The sequence below is a fragment of the Ursus americanus genome, chromosome 18, assembly GCF_024610735.1.
Source record: "Ursus americanus isolate L20-20 chromosome 18, mUrsAme1.1.p, whole genome shotgun sequence".
NCBI lineage: Eukaryota > Metazoa > Chordata > Mammalia > Carnivora > Ursidae > Ursus > Ursus americanus.
In genome coordinates this window covers 13,025,380-13,050,766 of record NC_142144.1, presented here as the reverse complement: position 1 = coordinate 13,050,766, position 25,387 = coordinate 13,025,380, and the positions used below count along the sequence as shown (strand labels likewise).

The 25,387-nt window shown below is 55.5% G+C and overlaps 1 protein-coding gene across 4 annotated transcripts in view; it reads left to right on the top strand.

Annotated features, from left to right (window-relative positions):
* Positions 1 to 25,387, top strand: part of DAB2IP (DAB2 interacting protein) — a 191,437-nt gene that overhangs the window by 9,924 nt on the left and 156,126 nt on the right. The window contains exon 1 of one of the 4 annotated variants that reach the window (XM_045791023.2): positions 9,295 to 9,684. The exons of 2 other annotated variants lie outside the window; for them this stretch is intronic. In XM_045791023.2, the coding sequence (XP_045646979.2) occupies positions 9,582 to 9,684 (103 nt within the window). In that variant the 5' untranslated portion in view covers positions 9,295 to 9,581. Of the gene's footprint in view, positions 1 to 9,294; positions 9,685 to 10,676; positions 10,908 to 25,387 lie in introns of those variants that run through there. One more of the 4 variants, XM_045791029.2, reaches the window with a different exon arrangement.

The following is a 25,387-nucleotide window of genomic DNA, read 5'->3' as shown; positions in this document are numbered from 1 at the left end:
TGGGAGGTCACGGTCCCAGCAGGAGAAGCCGAGCCCAGGCAGGGACTGGGAAGCTGAGCGGGGAGGCCGAAAAGGCCAGGAGCCAAGAGGGCTGTCACGCTCCTGGGCTGGCCACTCAGCCGGGCCCGCTCAGCCTCCGGTTTCTGGTGCTGTGGCTTCAGAGGTCTCCATTCCCCCAAGTGCTTGGCAGCCCAGTGCAAGCTCGGCTTCTAGGGAGAAGTAGGAGGGCGACTAATCCTCGTCCTCTTGGCCCCAAGAGTAGATGGCTGTCCAGGTGCACTTTGATGAGATAAACCAGCCAAGGGAACCAGGACAGGGACGGGACACCGCACGGCACATGGAACTCTCGCTGGAAAACCCATTTCATAAAGGAGGAAACAGAGGCACAGACATGTTTGGTGATTAACTTCTAGTCCAACTACTGGGAAGTGGCAGAGCCAGGATTCGAACCCTAGCCCTCTGGCTCCGAAGCCCACATGGGTCCCACGGTGTGCCAACACTCAGTGCCCCATATGCCTAACATCCCAGGGAGAGGCAGGAGGGGCTGGGTCCACGCTACAGGGGGGCCGGGGTCTCCACTCTCGCCCCCCATACGTAGATGTGTCAGCGGAGATTCAGGAGGGCCAAAGCCGCCAGGAGCTGATCAGGTGCAGAGAGACGTCAGGGTACCAGGTAGTCAGAGATGGCTTCTGGAAGGGGCCGCTGGGGCGGGTGCGGGCAGCAGAGGAGAGCCCCCACAGGGACAGGGGGTGGAGAGAACTGAGATTTAGGGAAGTGGAGGGCAGCAGGGAGGGCACCTCAGCAGGAGAAACAGCAGAGGCAAAGGGCTGAGGTGGGAGTGAGCGTCCAGAGTGTCCCAGCCTGAAGCATGGGTGGGGCGGATAAGGACGTGGGGGGCACTCTTGCCACGTAGGGCTGGATAACCGTCGAGCAGCCTGTCCTGCCCACTGGAGGGTGTTCGTAGCATCCCTGGCCTCTACCCACTAGACACCAGTAGCATACCTGCCCCTCACCCCAGCCCAAGCTGTGACAACCAGTCACGACATTGAAAATTGTACCCTGGGGAGATGAAGAACCAGGGTCCCCGAGTAAGCAGGAGCCCTGGAAAAGATCTGAGCAGGGGAGGGACAGGGTCCAAGCTGCAGCCAGCAATCGCCCGCACACCTGCCCCTGGTCCCTGCCCCTCAATGCCCACCCCACGCCTCACCCCGCCGCTGACCTGAGGCTGAGTGAGCGATGCCAGTGCAGATGCCCGCTGAGTGGTGGGACAAAAGGGCTTGTGTTTGGGGACGGAACCTCCCCCTCCCCCACCGCAGCATGGGAGGGGGGTTGGGGAGGCAGTGATCCAAGAGCCAAGAGGGGCTGCAAGGCTGGGCCAGGGGCTTGTCAGAGCTGAGAGTTGGATAGAAGGGACTAGAAGGGGGCGGGGAAGCTAACTTTCTGCCTGAGTTCCTGTGCACAAACAGAAACCCTAAAATCAAAGCCACCCAGCCAATTGGGCTGGAGTTGTCAACTTTCTAACTCATCCTGACCCCATGGTCCCGGGGTGAAGAGGTCAAAGGTGGCATTCCGGGCTGGGGTCCAGGCCAAGGTGGGAACAGCCCATAGCCTGAGGCCCCTCTTCCCTTCTGTGCACCTGCTGAGTCTCAGCGGGAAACAGGGCTATCTGGAGGATGTTGAGGGAAGGTGGGGGCTGGGAGTGCCGAGGGGGAGGAAAGCCCCGTTTCACAGTCCCCCCCTCCCCAACCGTGTGTGCAGACAGATGAGCTTCTAACACGTGCACCTGGTGCCTCTGTCTCTCCTGAGGCTCTGCACGACCCTCGGACACAGCCCACCACCCTTAGGACGGCCTTTCAAGGATGCTTTCCTCACTCTGCCTGTCATGCCCCCCAAGTCCGCATTTCAGCCATGCCAGGTGATGGAGAAACTCCCCAGGCTTTTCCCCTGAGCCTAGAACACCCACCTCCTCCCGATGCAATGTCCCCAAACTGGGCTAACTCCTACGCTTGCATTGGTGCCCGGTGGTGACCAAAGCCTCCAGGAGGCCTTCCCAGGCGCCACGAGTGATGTGCCTCAAGGTTGGGAGCCCTGATTGCTCTGGGACACAGCTATCCCCGTGGGTGAAGTCTCTGTCCTGGGGCGGCACCCCTGCAGCCTCAGGCCTAGAACAGAAAGCTGAGCATTTTAGAAAGAAGGAGAGAGAGGGAAGGATAAAAAACCCCACGTTCTTCGAGAAGGGAGAAGACAGGAGAGAGAAAACAAATAGGCCCTGGTAAGAGGGGAGTAACCAATCCTCACAGCCACTGGGGAGTGAGCAGGATGGGCCGGCCCCGCACGCCTGCAGGGAGAGGCGGACATCATTTCTCTCTGCCTCACACTCCTGGACAGCTTGTCCCCCGCAAGGCAGGGCCTTGGGCACAACCTGACCTTGCTGACATGCCCCTTCCGGATTTGGCCCTCGATGCCCCTAACAAGGCAGGACAGGTGTTCAGGGGGAGGGTTAAGGAGGGGCCCGCCCTGCACGTTGGGTATGGCCAGCCATCAGCGGAGCTCAGATTCCTCGGCCCTACGAACCCCAAGAGCCAACAGACTCTGTCCAGGCCAGGGGCTTCCCAACTGTCGGAAGAGTCCCGGGGTCCCATGGAGATGCCAGTAGGTTGATGAATAAGACAGACTCCCCACCCTTGCCCTAACACAGCCCTGCCCAAAGCAGCTTGCTTTCATCTAAATATTGGGCTTGCCTGAAATTTTTCATTCGAAACGAGGATTCTGTAGCTCCATCAGTTTCTAAAGATCCCACCTCTTCAAAGAGATGGGAAGGCCAAGGCCTAGCGAAGAGTCGACTGGCAGGGCCATGTCGGCCTCCTGGCCCTTTTCCTGCTGGAGTGCACGGCCCTCCCCTGAAAGCCTCAATGTGAGTGAGTGATTGGAATCTGAAAGTAGGTTTTGTTTGGTTAACACCGAAGGACAGCAAAGGACGCTTGGTTTCTGGGGTGAGGGGTGAGGGTGGGAAAGAGGAACCGCTCCATAGTGGAAAGGGAAGGGCAGAGCCGGGTGGCCGGTCACTGTGCACTTAGTTTAATGACACTTTACCCAGCCCGTTTCCAAAGCTGTTCAGAGACGCTGCTCGGACTTCCTGGCTTCAGCCAGAGCAGAAGGGTAGAGAATCAGAATCTCAGAGGTGAAGCCTCAGCTCCTCCATCTACTCCCTTGACCTTGGCCAAATTAACCGCTTCTTGAGACTCAGTGTCTTCCTCAATAAAACAGAACCACACTCCCATAGCAGAGTTGTTGGGACAGGTGCACAAGAACACGGAGGAGGGGTTGAACAATTCCTGGTGGGCTCAGGATTCTCCCTGGTATGTGAACTTGAGGGAGTTCACAGTCTAAGGTTCAAATCCCAGCTATGCCCCCTACTAGTTGTGTGACTTGAGGCAAGTTTTTCACCTCTCTGCCTCGGCTTTCCCATCTGTAAAATGGGGATAGTAGTCGCGCCCACCTGCCTCCCGGGAAGTAATGAGTTCATAGGCACGAAGTACCCAGAACAGGGCCGAGTGTGTGTTTGCTATTAATATTTGTATTCAAATAACAGCGGAGACCAGGTCTTGCAGAGGAGAGAGCCCAGAAACGGAATAAAAGAATGAGTGAGATAATGAATGAATGCAAGAAAAATTAGGGTTGTCCCAGGGAATGCCTCGTGGTCCTCACCCATTAGTGGTGTCTTCCAGTTGTCGCTCTCGGCTGGGACCTCCCTGCCACCCGCTCCCTGTGGCTCGACCTCGCCGTGTGTTTTTCTGCCAACACGTAGAGGTAGGATTCCAGTCTACCCCTAGATGACTTTGGGTGATAAAGAAGTAACTTCAGGCTCTTTGAATTGAATCTTCTCTCCAGAACGTGTAACAAGCCTGGAAATTGGAATTGCCCTGGAGCTGATTATTCTGGGAGGGCACCTCCTGGCATTAAAACTAAATTAGATCAAGGTACCTCTGTTATTAGCAAAATAATTCCCTACGATTACAGAATGCAGTCATGAATCCTGATGGCAGGTGAACTTCAGGTGACTTACTTGAGACAAATAACTGTGCAAAAATCACAGGTGCATCTAATCGCTTCTCTGTAGCGTTGCAGTCAGGTAATTATGCTAATGGTTATAAGAAATCACCTTTTGTGGTCTGGGATTGGGAGGGCTTGAGACAGAAACGTGTGTCGCGGATAATACCCGCTTCCAGCCGGAGAGGCCGGGTGCCATGTTTGGTGCTAAAACGGGCCATTTCTGGGGAGCGGGTGTGGTCCCTTCTCAACTGGGGGAGAAACTACGCCATCAGAATTGCAGGGGCTTCATTATTCATCTCTTTTCGGATCATCTTAATATAGGAAATTGAGTTCGTCTAAGTTCCACTGTTGGGCATGGCAATTCCAAGAAGCAAATTACACTACAAAAGCTCAGGACCTTGGAGTCGGTTCCATTCAGCTAATGTGTGTTTGTGCCGGCTGGGTGCCAGGCACTGATCTAGGCACGCACAGGGGGGACATGCCAACGTTTGAGACTGCGTCTGGTGCTTTCTGAACATGGCCTGTCATCCTCTCAGCAACCTGACCGACGTGGTATGGTCCCCATTGCAGAAACAAGGAAATGGAGGGTCAGAAATGTGGAGGGACTTGCCCAAAGTGCTACTGCTACTGATCAGGGGACATGATTCCTTCCATCCTCCCAGACAAATCCGGGAGACTTCCTGGAGGAGTGGACTTGGGGAGGGCATAGTAGGGAGGCAGAGGAAATAGTGGGGAAACGCTCAGAGGCAGGAGATGAAAGGAGGTTTTCAAAGATGGGAGATGGGGTGGGAAGAGTGGCCGAGGACCACCCAATAGAGGACCTCCAATGACAGCTGAGGGTTTGGATCGTGGGAGGGGTACCATGCAATCCGAGCGGTACCTGGGCTGCACACCACCTGCGCCGGGAACTCACGGACTGCAGAGCGGCTGTGAGAGAAGCCACAGAGGTAGAACCCCAGTTTCCAGGCTGACCACACTGGGCACGGCTGTGCCCCTCGGAACGGGGGCGCCCTGGGAACCAGAGCCTTTCTCCCCTTCAGCATCACCAACTTTCTTCCATTCACGGGGTCTGACTCCAGCTGCGCTCTCTTGCGGGGATTAATCCTCAAACACCCCAGAGCTGGAGTGAGGTTTGCACATCTCGTCTCTGTATCCGCTGTGGCCGTCACTGTCCCACATGCACACGGGAGCAGAGCTTCCCCCGGTGCCCTCCTCTCCCTCCATTCATGGCCCCCCTGCCCGGGGTTCCTGGGGGCCTGGGGCTTCATCACACGGGCATCCGTTGGCATGGTTTTGAATCTCACTGCCATCATCAGGTGACATGAAGTCGAAGTAGCCTTCCATGTTAGCCACAAGGAAGCCACTGGTGACCCCCCGGAGACACTTTGAGATGGCAGACCTTAATCTGGGCAGGATTCCTACCCCGTGTGGCCATTTGCATGGGACAAAGTACCAGTAGTAGCTCATGTCCATGTCACCAGGGTAATATGACATTGTCCAGTGCGATCTGGATCAAAGAGGATCGGCTCATTAGTTCAGAAAATCTCATCTGAGCCCATGAAGCGCAAAGTGCCGCTCTTTTCCAGGGACCATATAGCCTCGTCGACTTTAAAGATTTGTTTGCTCCTACAACACTGGCCAATTCATCTTCTAGAGTATGGACCATAAGCCATTTGCCATCCTGTATGTCGCCTTGATGGAAGCTGGTGACAAGTGGACATATGTGGGTTTTGCATTTATGGTGCAGACGATTCTTTTGGTAGAGCGCCTCAGACGCGTCCCTGGGGAAGGTGCCGCAGGCTCCGTCGCCCCTACAGATGGAAGCTGGCAAGGAAAAGACAGGTCCAGATTGAGATCCCTGGGCTATGTGCGAGAACAGATTGGAGGGGGCCAGAGTGGACGTGGAGAGACAGGGAGGGGGGCTGCCAGTTCTGAAATGCTGTGCAGTCCCTCGCCCCAGGGTAGCGCAAAGGACAGGAGGAAGGAGCACCAGAAGCACTAACTTGGGGCACGCTTCTGACCCTCCCACCTCCTGGGCCAACTCCCAGGTGCTTGCTTTTGTGCAGAGCTGGAGAACACTCCCTGGCATTTTTTTCCAGCCTCCTTCTTTCGTGGTAACCCAGTTGGGTCGCTTCCACCTTCCCCCGCAAATATCTTCCTCTTGGCCAATATTCACCTAATTGCTACCTGTTCCCAAAAATGGGGTCATGCATTTTGCCTCTATTACCTCGTTGACTCTTCATGAGAACCCCTTGCAATAAGCCCTAGCCCTAGTCACATCCTGGTTGTGCAGACTCCGAAACTAGGGCTCAGAGGGAGGTGGCAGCATGCCCTCTGCCACACAGCTGACACGTGGCTCAGCTTAGAGGTGAACCCAGGTCTCTCTGACCCCAGAGGTCACATTACATCCCCAAAACACTGTGTGAAGACCAGGCAGTCAATCCGTATAGTGGGATTGCTTTCCTTTTGAGAGTTTGGCATGACCCTTTCTTGTCTCTGAGCATTTCGTTCCGCTCACCCCCTTTATTCATTCATCCAACCTTCCCGACGTCAGGCCTTATGCAGGTCGTAAGGCTGCAGGGGTGACTCAGACAAGGTTCGTGAGCCAGAGGAGCTCCCAGTCTGCTCAGGAAGGAGACAGATCCATAACCAGGTGCAACAATGCACAATGGGATAGACTCGGACAGTGGGGCGGGCGGACGCTGCGAGAGCCCTCTGCCTGGAGAGCGGACCAGGACCTCCCAGGGGCTCTGTGTGGGCTGAAATGCCAGTGCTGGATGACATGCTAGGAAAAGTTGACGGTTTGTGCAAAGGCATGAAGGCAGGACAGAGGTTGGGGGGCTCGGGAGACCCTGTTGCATGCAGTGGGGGAGTCTCAGCTGGCTGGGACTAGGGTATGAAGGGTCCCGGGGGAGTCTGGGGAGCAGACTACATTCTCCAGTTTTACTGAGCAATTCGCCGTGAGTCATGCTTTGTGCTGAGAACTTCGCAGACATGATGGTCGCATTATTTAAATTAGGAAACTGAAGTTCAGAGCAGGACTGCATTTTATGGGGATTTTATATTTTCTACCCCCCTGCTTGCTCTGTATCTTTAAAAAAATGTTCTGAAGAGTAAAACAAACACCTGGGTACCTTGACCCAGGTCAAGACGTAAAATCTTACCAATATCAATGAAGCCCCTTCCTGCGGCCATCCTTCACGGTCTCCCTCTCTCCCCCGGAGGCAAACTCTTCACTAAATGGTGTATTTGTCATTCCTCTGAATTTTCTCAGACTGTTACCAAACATGTGCATTCTCAGCAATATGTGGTATCATTTTGTTTCGCATGTTTTAAAAATCTCTAGGAATGCTGTCATCCAATGCGATCTTTACAACTTGCTTCCCATCCCCCAACTTACGATCCGTAAGGTACCTCCATTCATTTTCACTACCGTGTAGAACTGTGTATGCCCTCTGCTGGCGCACATTGAGACTGCTTCATATTCTTTACGGGGGTAAACACGGTGGCAATGAGCAAGCCCCAGGTTTATCCCAGAAGCCAAAATCTCTGGGTCACTGTCAGAGTGTTCTCCAGAGTGCTGGCCTCCATTTCTCCTTCCCACAGCAGCGTATGAGAGAGTTCCCTGTGTCCTATGTCTTCATCAACACTCTGCCCTCCTGCTTTTTGTTTTTTGCCAATCACACGGTTGTGCAATGGCACTTCACGGGGGTTTGATTTTGCATTTTCCTGATTAAGAGTGAGGCTCACCGTCTTTCCATATGTTTATTGACCATTCACGGTTTTCCTTCCTCAAATTGCCTGTTCATGTGTTTTACTCAAGTTTCTCATTTCTTTGGAACATTGATTTGGAGAAGATCTTTGTATGTGTTGGATATATTGGGTTCCAAATATCTCCTTTCGACAGACAGGAATTTTACACTTTTAAAAAAAGATTTTATTTATTCATTTACTTGAGAGAGAGAAAGAGAGAGAGAGCATGAGCAGGGGGAGGGGCAGAGGGAGAAGGAGAGAATCCCGACCAGACTCAGCACTGAGTGCAGAGCCCGTCACGGGGCTCAATCTCAGGACCCTGAGATTATGACCCGAGCTAAAACCAAGAGTCAGAAGCCCAACCAACTGAGGCACCCAGGTGCCCCCAGTTTTATACTTTAATTAAGTGTATCAGTCGTTTCCTTGATGGTTTGTGCTTTTGGGGTCTTTAAGAAATCTTTCCCTATTACACAAGTTCTTTGTGTTTAAGTCTTTAACTCACCTGGAATTGATTTCTTTAATGCAAGGTGTGAGGTAGGGATTCCATCTCATTTTCCCCTAATGTGGATATCCAATCACCCTAAAAAAGCACCATTGATAGAAAAGTCCGCCCTTTTCCCACTGACTTGTAGCGCCACTCTTGCCACATATCAGGTTTCCATATATGTGTGGGTCTATTTTTGCAGGCTCTGTTCTAGTCCACCGGGCTATTTGTCGATCCTTGGGCTAGTATCATACAGTCTAGCTGTACCTTTTTAGGCCCTTAGCACCTTCTCCCTTGAATTAGAAGAGCTGGCGGCTTCCTGAGGGCGGATCTACCTCTTCCTCGTCTTTGCGTTCCTTCATCCCTCCTTACACCAACGTGCCCCTCAGGCTTTTTTTTTTTTTTTTTTTTTGCAAAGGCTTTCTCACATGCTATCTCTTGGGCTGCTCAGATTGCCTTATGCAGAAAGGAAACTGAGGCACAGAGGCGAGAAGACTTGCCAAGGTGACACAGTCAGAGGGTGTTGGGTTAGGGGTTCCGTAGGATTTCGAAGCCACCCCGTCCATTTCATTCCCCTATTGCCCAGGCTCTGAAGACCTCTACTTAACCCTCTGGCTTGTCTGGTACAGGATTTTCGCTCTTCCTTCTTTTAACAAGTAGCTCCTGAGTCATGAGTGTGCCAGCTTCTGTCGGTCCTGGGGCCCGGATCCCACTGCTGGGGGGCTCTTCCCAGTGCTGGAGACCAGTGGGAAGGGTGGGCATTTTATGGGAAGTCCGCTGAAGCCCTGGATCAGCAGGAGGAAGGCAGGTGGAGTTTCAGAGTCAATTTAAAGAGCCCCATGCTGGGCGTGCACTTGGGGCCCAGGGCTGCCTTCAGAGAGGACGCCGGCTTCCCGGGGGAATTAGAGGCGTCCTCCCGCCCTCCCGCCTCGAGAGGCAGGAATGCGAAGGATCAGCTTTCAGCAGAGCTGCGGCTGCCTTTCCGGGGAGCTCCCGGTGCAGGCCCTTCCCGAGCGGCCGAATTAACTGGTTCTGTCTGTCCAACTGGGAGAGCAGCTCCAGCTAAAAATAGCGCCCTGCCCTGCGCTGGTCGCCGGGAGCCGGGGCAGCGACCGTGGGAGTCCGGGCCGCGACAGTCCAAGGAGCCTGGGGAGCCCCGGACGCCCCTCCCCGGGCCTGGCCCAGTCCCACCCCCGAGGCCGCGGCGGAGGCCGCCGGCGCAGCGCTGTCCCCACAGGTGCGGCGGAGGGTGGAAGGCCCACGGGCGCAGGAGCGGCCGCGGCCGTCCGGGATGGGGGCCGGCGGCGCGGCCTCCCGCGCTCTCGCCTGGGCCTCCCTGCCCCTGCTGGGGCCTCCGGCCGGCGCGCTCTGCGAGGACACGCTTTGCTGCCGAGGTAAGGCAGGGCCGGCTGCCGTCGTGCGCCGGCTCTTCCCGGGCACTTACTGGCGCCTCTTTCTCCTTGCCCACCCCAGGTCCGCGGCGGGGTGCGAGCAGGCAGAACCCAGGCATCCGCGCCGGGCTCTGGGAGTGGGGCCAGGCGCTCTCTGCAAACTCATCTTTAGTTTGAAAAAGTCGCAGTCTCTCCACCGCGACTGAGAAGCATTCGCCTCCCTTTGGCCTCTCAGTCTTCCTATCTGGAAAATGGAACAATAAAATCGTCAGGCCTTAATATTTGTTGTGACCCCAAGAGAAGTTGGGAAACCCGCTGCAGCGGATCGCACGCGTCCTGGAGAAGTTTGCCCGAATCCAGATGGGATTCTCGAGGGTTTATGTTGGTGGGAGGGCTGGAAGTGCCTTCCCTTTGACCTTCCTTCACCCGCCGTCCAGTCCCAGAGCTCTGCACCTAGCATCAGCCCGCGGCCCCCGCCGCCAGAGATCGAGGCAAGCTAGCCGCGAAGTTTAATGGGCCAGAGGACGCGCGAAAATCCTTGCTGGAGAAGAGGGTGTAGAGTAGAAGAGGGGTAAGCCAAGCAGAGTCGCAGTCCACTCCTCAGACCTGTACCCCCAAAACCCCCATGCTAAAGCCGGGATTTTGTCTTCGACATCCTAGGGGCGGGGGAAGGAGCGCGGTCCGGCAGCACCGAGGGTCTCCGTAGGCGGGCGGAGACAGCGACGCGAGGACCCGGCTGGGTTCGGGAGGCGGAGGGGGAGGGGGCCGGGCCTAGATCCCGGACCCAAGCGGGGATAGGGGGCGTGTTGCCGAGAGCTGAGGGGATCGCCCTGTTCAGTCTGGCAGTCTGGCCGGGACGAGGTGGTTGGTAGTCGGGTCGATTGGCCAAACAGGTGCGCCCCCGCCCCGCCCCTCCCCGCCCCTCCCCGCCTCCGCTCCTTCCCGGCCGGGCGGGCGGAGCTGCGGATGGCCGGGCCTGCGATTGGCAGGGCTGGGCCGGCCGGGTGGCCGGGGGAGCCCTGGAGCCAGAGCACCGCCGCACTGGCGGAGGCACGGAGCCGGCCGGAGCGCGCTCCTGCCCGGCCCGCCGCCTGCTTGGCGCTACGGAAACTTTCCCGGGGTCCCGCGACCCCGCAACCCCGCCACCTCGTGACCCTGGTCCGGTGCAGCTCGGGCTCCGGCGCCTTTGGGATGGCAGCGCCCAGGGGCCCGGCCTGCGCATAGAGGTAAGAGCTAGGGCCCCCGAGCCGGTATGAGGGGGTCCCCGGGGCTTGCAGGGGTCCCAGAGGGACCTGAGGTTCGAGAGGATCTGGGCGTCCTAATGGGAGGTGTGGGGGTACCAGACTGAGGAGTGGGCTGCGACTTTGCTTTACTGATCCCTCTTCTACCCTACAGTCCCCCCTGTGCCGCCAAACGGTCCTTTCGAGGTGCGTTGACCCTTTAAACTTCCCAGTGCGCCCTGTCTAGATCATTGGGTCCTTGGGGGAGAACCGCACAGGATCTAACAAGGAAGGCACCCCATCTGGGGCCTGCAGCCCGCAGGGGTTAGGGTGGGGGTTTTCTCCCAGCCTCCCAGCCCCCCAGCCCCAGCGCTTCCAGGGGTCTCCCCAGACTTAAGACCCTCCTCAGCTCACCCTGGGGGTTGGTAGTTGAACAGTCACTCCTGTCATCCTAGAGCCAGGCACCCCAGGGCACCCAAGTTTGAGGTATTGTTTTGTTCCACCGGTAGCCACTCCTCAGAGGTGAGGGGGCGGGGTCATTGAAGAGAGGTCTGTTTTTGGTTTCCTGGGCTGTCCTGACCCCGGAGCTAAGCAGGGTAGAAATAGGGACCAAAGCCATCTAGGTTCCAGTTCCCAGCCCGGTGGCAACGATGGGGTTTTCTGGTTTCCAGAGGCTCCATCCTTTTGAGCTGTCTCGCTTGACTCATATGGAAACTGAGCACCCACCCCCCGTTCTGCTATTTAGGGGTGAAATTAATTTTGGTTTGAGTTTAATTGTAACTGAGGGTGGATGAATAGGCAGTTCGTCTCCTATGAGGACCCTCATCTCCAATGTTATTTCCCCTCAGTGTCAAAGCCAAACATCCTTCTGTGTTTTCTTGACCTACGACAGTACAGCCAAGAGTTCAAACCAAACCAAACACCAGCTCTGAGGCCCAGAGAACTGGGGTGCAAACCCCAGCCCTGCCACTCACTAGCTGTGTGTTCTCGGGGGAGTTTACCCAACCTCTCTGAGCTCAAAGGTCTCACCCCCAAGGGGGATGCAGTGAGGATTTTGGAAGATAAGGCATGGGAAGCACCTGGCTCATAGAACTATAGCCTTGGGCTTCAGTCTGTATCCTGGAGCTTGGGCCCTCTTGCAGCCTGAGTGACCCAGCCCTCTTTGTGCCTCAGTTTCCCCTCCACTCAAAAGTTGGTATGAACCAGCCCCTCTTTACCTGCCTTTTTGAGAAAAGTGCACAGATGCCCATATCCTCCAAGGCATACGATTTCAGTGTTTGTAGCCCTCGGATTTAAGACAGCTCCACCCATCCCCCTCCTTACCAGGAACTACTCAGAAGGCATAAGCCTTTCTATTTACCACTGGCCTCTCCCCATCCCCTTTGGCTTTATGGAGGTGAAGGTTGTAAAGATCAGAACGGGGCAAATGTACAAATTAACCGGCATTATAGGGAGAGGGACTGACCTGTAGAATAGAACTGAAAGTCACCTTCAAGAGGGCTAGGCCATCCCCTCCCTTCTTCCTTCCCTGGTGCTTCGTCTCTACCTGGTGAACAGCTAGTCTTTTCAGCTGAGATCCTCTAGGGACAGCCCACCAGGCCGCTGGGTTCATGATGGGGCAACCCCAGTCCGATTAAAAAATTCTTCCTGTTCGGAGTGGCAATCTGTGTCCCTGTTACTCCTACCCACTGGTTCTGGTACAATCCTTTGGGCATCTCTTACTGGCTCAATGACGCACTGGGGGCCCCTGGTGCCTGGCGTTCTAGTCCTTCCCGTAGACATTCAGTACACTGATCTGCGTCTGGCAATGATGGTAACACCGTTTTCTGAGTGTTTATAATGTGCTAGGTCCTGCGCTGAGCGCGTGACACGTATTATTCCCTTGCATCCTTAAGATAACACCTTGAGGCGGATTCCTTTCTTACCCACATTTCAGTTTGGAGAGGTCACGAGATTTACCCAAGGTCATACGACCCGTCAGGAGCTGAGCTGCAGCCCAGACCCGGGCGGCATCTGCCTTTAGAGCCCGTGCTTCTGACGGTCCTTCTGTTCCCCGTGCGGGCCCGCGTCATGTGTGCCCAGGAGTGTGTGCACGTGTGTGCGTTCACCCGGGCCCGTGGTGTGAGCTGGCAGTGCTTTGCCACGACCACCTGGGGCACCTGTAAGAATGCAGATTCTCCACTCCAGAGCAAGGCCTGTGCACTTTGAAAACCTTGCAGGGCCATTCACATGCACCCCACAGCCTGGGAACCGGGGCTCTAAGGTGTGCTTAGCAAGAGAATGGGGCGTATGGGCTCCAAGGGATCTAAATTCAAGCCTTGGCTCCATTCCCTTCAGCTGGCTAGTTTTCCTTTCTGGGGCTTTCTCCCGCTTGTAAAATGGACTGGATGTTATTATGCCCACTGGTGGGGTGATCGCTGTCTGTGGAAATCTCCCGGGTGGATGTCAGGCCTCATGGGGAGGCCCTTGGGGGACTGAGGCCTCTTCTGCCACACGTGGGTGAGCATGGCAGCAAGGCTGTGGCTCCCGGGAGGCCCTGCTCACCTCGCCCTCCTCCCCTCAAGACCTGTGACCTCTGCTTTCTAGAAGGATTCATGCAACTTCGATGAGGACCTTGTGCTCAGATTGCTCAGTTGGGGTGGAGGGGACCCAGGAGACGTGGGCAGGACCCCCGTCTCACACACACACACACACACACACACACACACACACACACACATGCCCTTCCTCCTCTGTGACCCCATGATGACCTCCGTCAGGAGGTGCTGGGGGACCTCTGGGGGAGGGGGAGGGGTGGGTCTGCCTCGTGTGCCTCTGTGTTGTAAGTCCAGGAGCGATCCAGCCCTTCCCCTAGAGGGCTGCTCCGCCGGCCCGTGGTCATCTCTGGGGATATGTCTGACGTAGGGCTGCCTGGGCTGGGCTGGCTTCCGGGAGGGGTGAAGGTGAAGGGATCCTCAGCACAGGCCTCGGCCGTGTCTCCGTCCTGACCTCCCAGCTCTGCTGCACACAGAGCTCTTGCTCCACCTTGATTCTGTTTGATCCCACTCAGAGCACGAATTATCAAACGCCCATTTAATGGAAGAGGTCACTGGAGTCCAGGAAGCTGCAGTGACACGTCCAAAGCTCTAATGTCTGTGTGCGGAAGGGAAGGTGGTAAAGTCAGAACTTGAACCCAGGCCCCTGGCCAATAAGCTCAGGCCTTTCTTGCACTGTATCTGATGCGTCCTTGTACTACTGCCCCACCTGGTCCTGGCTTCGGGGCTGGAGCCCTCCTGGAGGCTTGAAGATCTGCATTCTGGCTGGGCCGTCACCTGGGCAGAGCTGGTCATCTCTTAATATTATAGTGTCCTTGTCTGCAAGAGTGGGGGTGTTCGTCGCTGAGATTCCTTCCAGTCTTGATAATCATGGGTTAATCTTTTTCTGCCTTTCTGCGGAGGGGTTCCATGACAGGGTCAGGACACGGGTGAGTTGTTGGGTTGGGTTGGAGGGCAACGTGCTATGCTGGCTTGGTGTGAACCAGTCAACAAGGCTCTGTGGGCTCAGTGCCCAAGGGGCTCGGGGAGCTGAGGGGTGCGGGCACGGGCAGCAGGAGGGAGCCCCGGGTGCAGTCAGGGTGCCCACCTCTGAACACTGCAGGAGGGTGATGATGGCTGGGCCAGTGAGAGGAAGCCGAAGGGGAGCATGGGGCTCCAGCCCAGCAGAGCCCCCCTCAGCCCCTTGGAGTTTTGGCCGAGAGGCCAGGAGGGTGTGTGGTTGTCTCTTGTCTCCCTCCCAAGCCACCACATGTCTCTCCCCTGGGCATCCCCAGCATTCCTTAAGGCCGGCCCCTCCCAGCCGGGGTCTGTGCCAACATGGCTAGTGGCTCTCCCTGGAGCAGAGCAGCTGGCTGAGGGGATCCAGTTGCCCGTTCTCCATGCCCAGGGTGAGCCCCTGGCAGCCCGGCTTCCTAAAGTGGAGTCTTGTTACCCGCAGCCTCCACCAGCCTCCTGCCCTCAGCTTCCCTCCATCCTGCCTCTTCCTCCTTCCCGGGGGCAGGGGGAGCTCCCTGTCACCCGCCTGCAGGATCAAACCCGCGCTCCGTGCCCCCTTCAACTCTCCTCCCCACCTGTTGTCCCTCTGCTCTTCAGGCTGCCTGTGTCCCCATCTCTGCCTGTGACTTCTCGTCCTTCTCTTGCGGCCACTGCTTCACTGTGCAAATTCTTCCTGCCCCTCTGGGTCTGGCATAAATGTCACCTCCACTTGGTCTCATCACTGCACTAACGGTGAGCCATCCCCTTGTGCAGTCCTGGCTTGGAGCGCCTAACAGCCGCCTGGCTTTACACTTGGTCGTCGACTTGCCTGTCTCCCAAGACGGGCTCTGAGCTTCTCGAAGGCAAAGCTCGGGCCTTACTTCCCATCTCAGTGCCCACGGAGTGGGTGGGTGGGGCACAGCCAGGGCCTTCCTGGGTCTAGTAAATGCTCATACTTGTAGGGTTGGACTGGCTTGTCACTGGACTTGGTCTTTCTGTTCCCGGCTCAGAGCATTTTTCCAGAACCCTCCTTGCCCGTGCAAACAGCCTGGGTTGTCCGTGTGCTCTGTGCCAGGCTGATGCAGCTGAGGGACGGACCCAGAGATGCCTTTGGTTTGCGGAAAGACTTCCCTGACTCCTTTGGATTGTTCTCGATCTGCTTTTTTAAAAAGTCTATTCTGCTTTGTGGCATCAAAGACAGAGAAGCCTGGAGGAAGGTCTGAAAAGGGCACATCATTTCCTGCCCCCCTGCCTGTAAGCTGAACTTCAGGTCTCAAATGAGCATTGCCAAGATTCTTTAGAATTCCTAAGAGAGTGTGTAGAGTATTTACAGAGGGTCCATGGGGTCATTGGGATTGTGCTGGGGGCTCACAGACGTGGCCCCAGAGGCACCTAGGGATCACATGACTTTTCTAGGGTTGTGCTGTTATTTGCGGTCAGAACCTTCAGGGAAACTGTCTGTCCCTGAGATCAGTGAGGGTTGCCAAGCCCAGAGAAGGCTGACCCTATTGAAGCCTCCCTATTCGGAATGAGGCTTTTTTTTCTTTGAAACTCATGTGTTGGGGTCATTTTCTCTGCTGGTATCATTTGATGAGAGTGAACTTAGGCAGGGGCAGGTGGTGAGGTGGGACCAGGGAGAACGGGCAATGTCCTTACGAACTTGGTCAATGCCCACGCAGGTGGGCCTGGGACTGGGGAGAAGTAGGAAGCTCCCATCTCCCTGGAGGTCGCAGTGGCTGATCACCTATTAAAGCCCCATCTTGGAGTGAGGTCTGAGGGATGCCAGGGGTGCTGGAGGAGGGGAGAGGAGCAAGATTGGTAATGGTCTGGTTTTCCTTTCTGATGCTTCTCCAGCTCCTTGCTCGGCTGGAGGCTGGCAGGGGCTTTGAAGTCCTGTGGCCTCTCACGGGTGCCTTTGTTACTAAGCATCCTACTCCCGCCCACCTTATTGGTTTACCTGCCTCCAGCCCTGCCTCTGCCCTCAGACGGAGTCCTAGCCCAGGTGCCTCAGGGTAGACCCCTCCGGGTGACACTAGTGCCAGCCCCTGGCTCCCTAGAGGGACAGGTGGGAATGTGGGGGTAGATGAATCAGGAAGTGAATGAATAACCCTCCTCAGCATTGCTGGTGACCCTGCCTGTCTGTCACTGGCTGGAGAATATGTGACAACGGAGTCCACCAGGAAATGGCTGCTTGACAGGGGCAGTGGGGACCCAGCCAGACATAATGCAAGCTGGCCCCGGCTGGAGCAGGGCCCTCTGAGCCTTTCCCGGCAGAGGCAAAGCCATCAAAGCTGGCTCTGCTTCCGGGAGGAGACAATTCCCAAAAGGCTCGGCCAGCCCCCCTGATAGGGATCTGCAGGGTGTGTGAGGGATTTGTTTTTCGGCCAGGATGTGGGGAGTTAAAAATAGACATCCTAATCCCTTGGGTTCGTGTCACACTTGAGGCTGTGCAGAGCCCTTTGGCTCCGTGAGCTCGCTGGTGTGGCTCGGCGGCCATTGACGCAGGCAGAGGTCCCGCCGCCTGCCTGCCCGGTGGGCACGTGGAGGCACGGCCCCAATCCCGCGCTTCGGCCTGTACCCAAAATCGGGTGGCAGGACCTCGGTCTGTCCTCTCCGTCTGCGTTCTTCATTCTCGCCAGGAGCCCAGTTAAAGTCTCAAAGTCAACAGACTACAAGAGGAAAGGGGGTTGGTCAGAACAACAGGGGCAGATTGTTATTATTGTCTTTTAATTTAAATTCAATTAATTAACATATAGTGTATTATTAGTGTCAGGGGTAGGGTTTAGTGATTCATCAGTTGCATGTAACACCCAGGGCTCATCACATCACATGCCCTCCTTAATGCCCATCACCCACTTACCCCCCCCCACCCCCCTCCCCTCCAGCAACCCTCAGTGTGTTTCCTAGAGTTAGGAGTCTCTTAGGGTTCATCCAGGGGCAGATTATAAAGCAAAACAGCAAGGGCAGCGGGAAGCCTGAGGACAGATCAAGGCCCCAGGGGACGAAGGCTCATGATGGGGATGTAGAACTGGATGGTGGAGGTGGCTGGAGCAGGGGTGTGCGGGGAGGTGGGGTAGTGATGGGAGTGAAAAAGCCCCCTTGGGACCCCAAACTGCATGCCTTGAATGCCACAATAAGGAGTGTGGCAGGATGCTGTGGGCAAAGCGGAGGCTTTGAGGCTTCCAGAACACAGCAGCTGCCGGCTTTGTCAACAGTGCCGTGCAATGGTGTGCTCTCCGGGGTTGGCTGCGGGTAGCATGTTATGGTATGTGCTAGAGCGGATTTCATAGAAACCTTGGAAGACACCCTGTCTGTCCCCCCCTCCTGGCACCGTGGAAGAGGGAGGACCTCACTTCCTGTTGCCTCTGGGTTCTGGGAGGAGCCAGCTGGGGGGCAAAGTCTGTATCTGGGTTTCTCGACTTCTTCCTACTTTTTTTAAAAAGGATTTTAATTATTTATTTGACAGAGAGAGGGAGACGGTGAGAGAGGGAACACAAGCAGGGGGAGTGGGAGAGGGAGAAGGAGGCTTCCCACTGAGCAGGGAGCCCGATGTGGGGCTCCATCCCAGGACCCTGGGATCATGACCTGAACGGAAGGCAGATGCTTAATGACTGAGCCACCCAGGCGCCCCTCGGCTTTTTCCTACTTTTAATCTGGGTTCTCCTGATAGTCTGTCTTCGCCATGGTGGGAGGAATTAAATGAGAAGGAGGAGGCGGTGGCTGAAGTTCTGGGGGGAAGGCTCTTCTCCTCTCCTGGCCTGATTCACTGAAATGTTTTACAGGCTGCTCTGGGGCCTCTGGCACTGTGCTCCTTGCCCCTGACAAGCCTGCAGACCACCAGGATTGGTTTTCTCTTCCTCCGTGCCCCGCCCCTCCATTAGGACCAACACACCCCCTCCCCGACACTGCCTAATCAGGCCCAGCTTCTCCTGGCAGCCTGTACTGTCCACTCCAGCAGCAGTGGCTTCTCCTTTCACACACTGTAGTGCCCACTTCCTCTAACCTGTATCTTTATTAGCTCTTTGCTCCTTCCCCAGCGAGGCTGGGGGCCTCTGGTGGGCCAGAATGGAGTGAAGCCAGATCTGAGCTGGACGGATGATTAGAAACCTGTAATCCGCCCATATTAGGGTTGGGCAGACAGAGGCCTGGGTTTCCTTATTAGAACCTCATGGGAAGTTCATGGCAAAGCTGTGACTCGAACCCAGATCTCCTGGCCCATTCTGGTCTTGGGCTGAAACCCCACCCTGCTTTTCAAAGCCACTCTGATTCTCAGCTCTAAGAGCAGGGATTCCCAGCTCTGCATGAATCCCAGTTTCGCAGCCTTGTCTCCTCCTGGGGCTGGGAGCCAGCAGTGCCAAGCCTGCGGGTTCCCAGAGAGGGCTCTTGGCGTCGGTGTTGGCTTAGTCACAGGGATGAGATCACTACTCACCTCTGAATGGGGGACGATGCCAAGGTTTGGGAACTTTCACTCTGAGCCACTTGTCGATTTTGTGTGTGTGTGTGTGTGTGTGTGTGTAAGAATAACAAACCTGTTGGTTGGGACTTTGTACTTGGCCTGGGAATTGCAGACGTGGGGAGGCCACTGGGCCATGAGAGCTCCTGGGCTGGGCCCTCTCACATTCCTGAGTGGCTCTGCATCGAGAAAGAGCTTGAACCAGGAGCCAGAACCTGGCGTTAGTGTTTGCTCTCCCTCGCACTGGCTCTGTGCAAGATGCAGGACCTGTCTGGGCTGTAATGATAATTTCTAGCAGCCCACACTTTCTGAGTACTACCCTGGGCCAGGCACTGGGCTCAGGACTTCCCAATAGTAGTGCGTCTGGTTCTCACAGCAGCCCCATGAGGTCCTGTCACCATTTCCGTTTTGCAGATGAGGAAACTGAGGCCCAGAGAGGAGGAGTGACTTGCTTAAGGTCATCTAGCAGGGTAGGGGCGGAACGAGAGTTTGAATGAAAGTCTTCTCCACCCCATGGCCTGAGGTGTCAGGCACTGTGCTTCTCAGCCCTCCAGCTGCTGTGAAAGTATAAATACAGAGAAATTAGGTGTGATTAAGCTGGTGAGGAGCAGAAAGGGGGTGAATGAGGAGTCCTTTTCTAGTTTGACATCATCCCCCATGTTCCCCTCTAACACTGGCCTTGAGCAGTCAGAGGGAGAGGAGAGGCGAGCAGGTACGGCTGTATCCAGGCTCCATGAGGGAAGGGCGCATTAGAAGCCATGCTTTCACAGACAGACAGTCCTGGGCCTGTTTCTCTCCACCTGCTGTAGCTCTTGGCCTTTTTGATGTTGGTGTTAACTCCATTTCCCTCTGGCCCCAGAAGGTGCCTTTAAGGCAGGGCAGTTGGGGCCAGTTCCCTTTGAGTGGAGTGACCAATGAGGTGTTGATTCAGATTTGGAACAGGAGGCTGTGTTGGCTACTGAGTCCTGGGCTTGGGGTGGGAGGTGGGGGCAGAGCCGAGCAGCTTGCTCCCACCCCAGAAGGTACTGGTCTTGCAGAGAGGCCAAGTGGGGAGAGTGGTCTGGGGCCCATGAAACTAGAGTCCAGGCTGGCTCGCCTACCAGCTATGTGACGCGGACAAAGGTACCTCACTTCTCAGATCCTCAGTATTTCCATCTGTAAATTGGGAATTAGAACAATACCTGTCTTTGAGGGTTGTCATTGGTTTAAAATGAGACCTGGCGCTGAGAGCCCAGTCCAGCCCCTGCACATCGAGAGCACTCTGTAAATGCTAGTGTTTCGTTATTACTCACTGTTACCCGCGCCGTGATTACTGAGGACCTTCTCTGTCACCTTCACATCGGTCTTGGGATACTCTGGCCAGTGCTCCTTTCCAGAACTTACTGCCTCTGAGGAAGGCAGTTCTGGGTATGGAGAAGCCTGAATTAAGGAGACTATATGAATAGCTTATTTAGTTTCGTAAAGATACACAGCACCTCAAATTGCCCAAACAAAAAGGTTTTCGAATATGGGTTTTTAAGTGAGCTGCGGTGATGAACAGAGACGGGATAATAGAGGAAAAGATTCCTTCGAGGTGCTGGAACTTTATCTTTTGCATGGCATTCACATTCCACTAGAGCTTGTTTTATGCCGTTAAAACCACTGGGCTGAGTGTTTGTTGGAACAGACCTGCACGGGGAAGTTGGAGGGGACTCAAACCAGCGTGAGGTTTTGCTTCTCCTTCCCTCTCGAGAGCCTCTGGGGTCCAGTCCTAGAAAGAAGGCGTGCTCAGGCTTTGGAGAGCCCACGGGCTGGTGCACGGGAAGGGCAAGAAGTCAGGGAGGCTTCCTGGAGGAAGTGAGCCTGGAGGGGGCCCCAGGAGGGCAGCTGTTCAGGTTTCTGCAAACAGGATTGCAAAATCACTTCTCCCAAGCTTGCCGGCTTCTCTGTGGCAGCCCTGCAGCTGGGATCAGCTGGGAGGTACTGGGCCAGGCAGTTAAGACACTTGGGGAGGAGGGAGGTGTCCAGTCCTGCCTCAGTTTCCCCCATTTAGACCGGAACCAGCCCCAGAGGCCCTTGATTTTGGGCATGCCTTTGGAGAGGGAGCGGAGGGCTGTGGATGAAGAGGCGGGTTTGAAATCAAGACCTGAGTGTGTCACTTCCGCCGTGTGCCCTCAGACGAGTCCCTTCGCGGCCTGCACCTCAGTGTCCTCATCTGTCAAACGAGGATAATAGTGACACCTACGTCACTGAGTTGTTTTGAGGCACAAGTGAGGTAATGCATGTAAAGTGCTTATCACAGAGCTGGCCCGGGGTAAGCGCCTATCATCATAAACGGCTGCCTGCCCACTGTTGTTTTTAGCTTGAGACACACCTCTCCGCCTTCACCTCTCCCCTCCGCCAGAGTTCCTGTTGTTGACATCCTCCTCGCAGGCTAGTGCGCAGGGATTTTAAGTATTTATATCCTTGCTGGAATTTCTGTTTGCATTGTCTAGTTAATTACCTAATTGAATCAAGGCAAACAATTTCACTTCCTTTCCCGCGCACGGGCAGGAAGGGGCCTGGTGCCTTCTTTAACTGTGATGGAGATAATTATCGAAATATTTGATGATGATGATGCCTCCCTCCCTTGAGAGGTCTGCGGCCCCTTAGGATGGCTCCGCAGGCCCCATAAACCAAGCGGCAGCCATGTGCTTGGGAAACGTAAATCTGATGGAGGATGTTGATGGGTTGGGTCACATGTTTCTGTCGGTGTCAAGCTGTGTTTTGGCACCTTCTTGCCCATTCCCAGAGGGATGGTTGGGAAGACTCCCTTTAAATATTTAGAACTGATGACCGATGTGCGTGCTTGGGGAGCCCCGGCCGATGGAATATAAATCAGAAACCAAGGCATAGGGACAAGGCTTCCCGTGGCAAGGAATGACTGGCCCTTCTCCACCCCTTGATGGTGTTGGTGGCATCGGGTTCAGCCCTGTCCCTTGCAGCTCGGGGGTGGGGAAGCGCAGTGGTTAAGGGCGTGGGTTCTCTGGTTGATATGCTGGGGGCTTCAGATCCCTGCCCGCCACTCAGGAGCTGCGTGAACTGGGATAGCCACTTCACTTGTCCTTGGCTCTGAAGTGATAAGACATTAGACCCTGCTTCACAGGATCGTTGTCAGAACTGGACTTCACACTACGCTGCCCATGGTAGCCACTCATGAGCAAGCCACTATTGACTCCAGGACCTTCAAAAAACCCTCACCGCGTTCCTTACCCCAAGACCCTCCCTGCCCCGCCTTTCCAGCCTTCCCTCCTCTCCAGATAACAGTTAAGGCAAACAGTTGGACCCAGAATGCCCAGGGCTCTCCCACCCCTCGGGTTCCTGCTTGGCGGTCTCTTCTATGGGGCATGTCCCCTTCCTGTCTTTGCCCCTCCTTTCTCCTTTAGAATGTATCTCAAACTCCAGGCCCTCCATGAATTTTTCTTATAGCTCCCTAACCCGTCCCCTTTAAATGCCTTATTACAGCCTCAGTATGCCTTCTGTCTGCAAGCACTGCTGGCCCTAGTGTGTTCTATGCAACAGCAGTCTGGGCAGATACTTAGCAGAAAAAGAGTTTTGGAAAAGGCTGCATACTTTATGCCCATTCATACAGGACCAGTCCACATTAGCAATTTTGAAGGCTCTGAGAAGTTCTGCAGGGAAGGAACCAGCTGAACTTTTTTACCCCTAGACTCCCCAACCCTCTAACAAGGACACTTTTCTTCTTGGAGCACCTCTTGACGGGGCTTTGTGATATTCTCGGGGCTGTGGCGTTGTAGACATCTATATGATAGGTTGGTGCTATTTCCCCATTTCACAATCAAGGAAACCAAGTAATTGGCCTCAGGAAAACCTGTGTGCCCCTCCTTCACCTCCTGGATCAATGAACAAGTCCTTCATGTGGGCATCTGGGGCCGGGTGGCAAGGAGAGGCTGGTCGTGTCAGCCAAGGCCCTGCTGTCAAAAAGCTTCTGTCCTTGTGGAGGGGATGAGCTGGACACGTGGACTAGAGAGAGATTAACTGCCCGGTCATGTATCGCCGGGCCTGTGTGTAACGGGAGCCCTGTCCCTGTCCGTGTCCCTGCTCAACGAAGGACACAAGAGTCAAATGCCCTCTGAGAGCGCAGCACTGTCCCCAGGGCCCAGGACCCTGGGACTCGCCCAGCCACCATCCCCGTCCCGAGGATTTCTGAGACACTGGGGTTTGGTCCTGCAGGGGCACAGCCAAGGAAGGGGAGAGAAGGCAGAAGGGAAGAGAATAGCTTTCTGTTTATCCATGCACAGTCTCCCCTTCCTTTCTGGGGAAAAAATGCTCTCTTTTTTGATTCCTCTTTTATTATCTGAAATTCTCTGGGGAGCAATTACCTGACGGTGGGAATTATCTGCAGTCTTTATTCGAACGCCTGTCTGCCTGAGTTCCTTCCTGGAGTAATTGATTCTGGTAATTCCGAACTGCTGAATGCTGTTTTAGGGGACGGTGCTGGTGCAGAGGCAGGGGGATGCCCACAAAGGCACTTCCAGAGGCATTGGTGGCCAGTGTGATGGTGATGGTGGGGGTGGGGCGGTGCCTGTTGACAAGTATCTCGCATCCCGTACCTTTGAATTTGTCCCCTCTTGCACTGAGGACGCGTGGGTTGCCCTTCTCCTACCGAAGACGCGTGAGTTGCAGGGAGCTCACCTGACCATGGAACTGGCGCAGGCTTATTGTAGGAAAATGAGGAGCAGAAAGGCAGGGGTCAGCTCTAATGGATTTGGTCACTCCTCACCACAGGCAGCTCAGTCCTGGGCATTGGCCCTGACCCGACCCTGATCCGGGCTCTCACCCTCTGGCTTCCTGGAGGGTAAGGGAGAGCCTTTAGGGAGGGCAGCTGCTGCGAATTGGCCTGACCTTTCCTCTGGGCAGACAGAGGTGCTGGCTCTGGACCCTGCTGCCCGGGGCGCCTGAGGGGCAGCAGGGAGGGAGGGCCTCAGTGTGGGGAGCTCCGATGAGACTGGGACATTTACCTGCTCGGTGGGTAGAAGGCAGTGTGGTCCCCCCACAAATGCTCGGAAAAGGCCTGATTTCTAGAGTGAGTGCTCTGGATGTGGGAAGAAAAGCTGGGACTGGAAGTTTCCTAGGGTCCCTCTCCTCCTGGGGCTTGTAGGGAGGAGGCAGCCCGGAGCAGGGGGCTTCAGGGGAGTCTCTCTCCTCCCGCCCCCCCCCCCCGCTCCCCTGTCCCACTCTCACCCAAGAGAAAGGAACCTCCAGACCCAGAGTCGGTTGTCATAACCACCCCCCTCCCCTGGGAGGCCTGGACACTAGAGCTCCCTTCGCTGGCCTGCAGCCCGGGTATCACGTGCCACTTCCGCCCCCATTCTGCTGACGAGAAAATCAAGGCCCAGGGTGATCTGTCAGGGTTCCCACAGTGAGTTAATAGCAGGGCTGGGCTTCATAGCATTCTCCTGACTCCCAGTCCAGGACCTCTGTGGGCTGTAGTGAGGGGTGGGAGCTCATCAGTGGCCCAGTGGACAAGGGGGTGGCTTCTCTGGTTCCATCACGGCTCTCAGGGGAGTTACTACTGGGACGGATTCCTTGAGTCTGTCCAACCACCTGCTACACTGGGAAGCTCTGGAAGGGCAAGGACTCTTTGTCTTCTTGGGATCACCCCTCAGGGCCCAGCGCCGGGCTGACATGGGGGGCTGGCCAGCTGGGGCTCTTTCAGGTACAAGAAACAAAGCCCCCTCCCCCTCAAACGGGCCAAAGTTAGACGCATTTTATGAGCTTATATATATAAAGAACCCAAGGAGGCTCAGGGAATCTTAAGTAAATGGATTAGTTAGGATGTCGTATCTGTCTCTCTCTCCCCCCTTCCCCCAGTTCTAAGCTGTTTCTCCACACAATTGGGAGTGGGGACAGGGGGGATCCCCAAGGCAAATGGGGGTGCTGGCCCTGGCAGAAGGGGGAGCAAACACAGGCAAAAAATAACAAAAGACCCATCAATGCTATGCACATGTCTTGAGTAGTCAGTAAATTCACTGGATTTTTGTAGACACTTCTTTTTTCCAGAGAAGGCATTCACCTTGGAGACACGATATCCATGTGGTAGACACGTCATCTCCTATAAGCAAAACAAAGCAAACCCCAGGCACTGAGAGGCTCTGCGGCCACATCTTGGCTCAGCAGAAAAGACTGCCATCATCCCTTAGTGAGACGTGCCCCAGCCCTGGGGGTGGAGGTCGGGGGGTGGAGGTGGTGCCGCGTGTATGGCGTTGGCCTGTTTGCCGTCCCCAGTCTGGTCTAAGTTTTGGCGTTACAGAAGGGCTTTCAAGGATTGAAAGCAATTGGGTTGAACCCCGAGATAATTTTAAGACTCCCCCAAACTTTAAAAGGTCGAATATATGTGCTTAGAAGGCCTTTCTGGCCTGATAGAATACTGTCCTGTAGAGCCGATGGGTAAATTGTAATGTGAGGGGACATGATGAAGGGGTGATGGCTGGAGGGTGGGGCTTCTGGCTCTCTGAGGCTCCGGGGAGGCCTTCTTGTCCCTG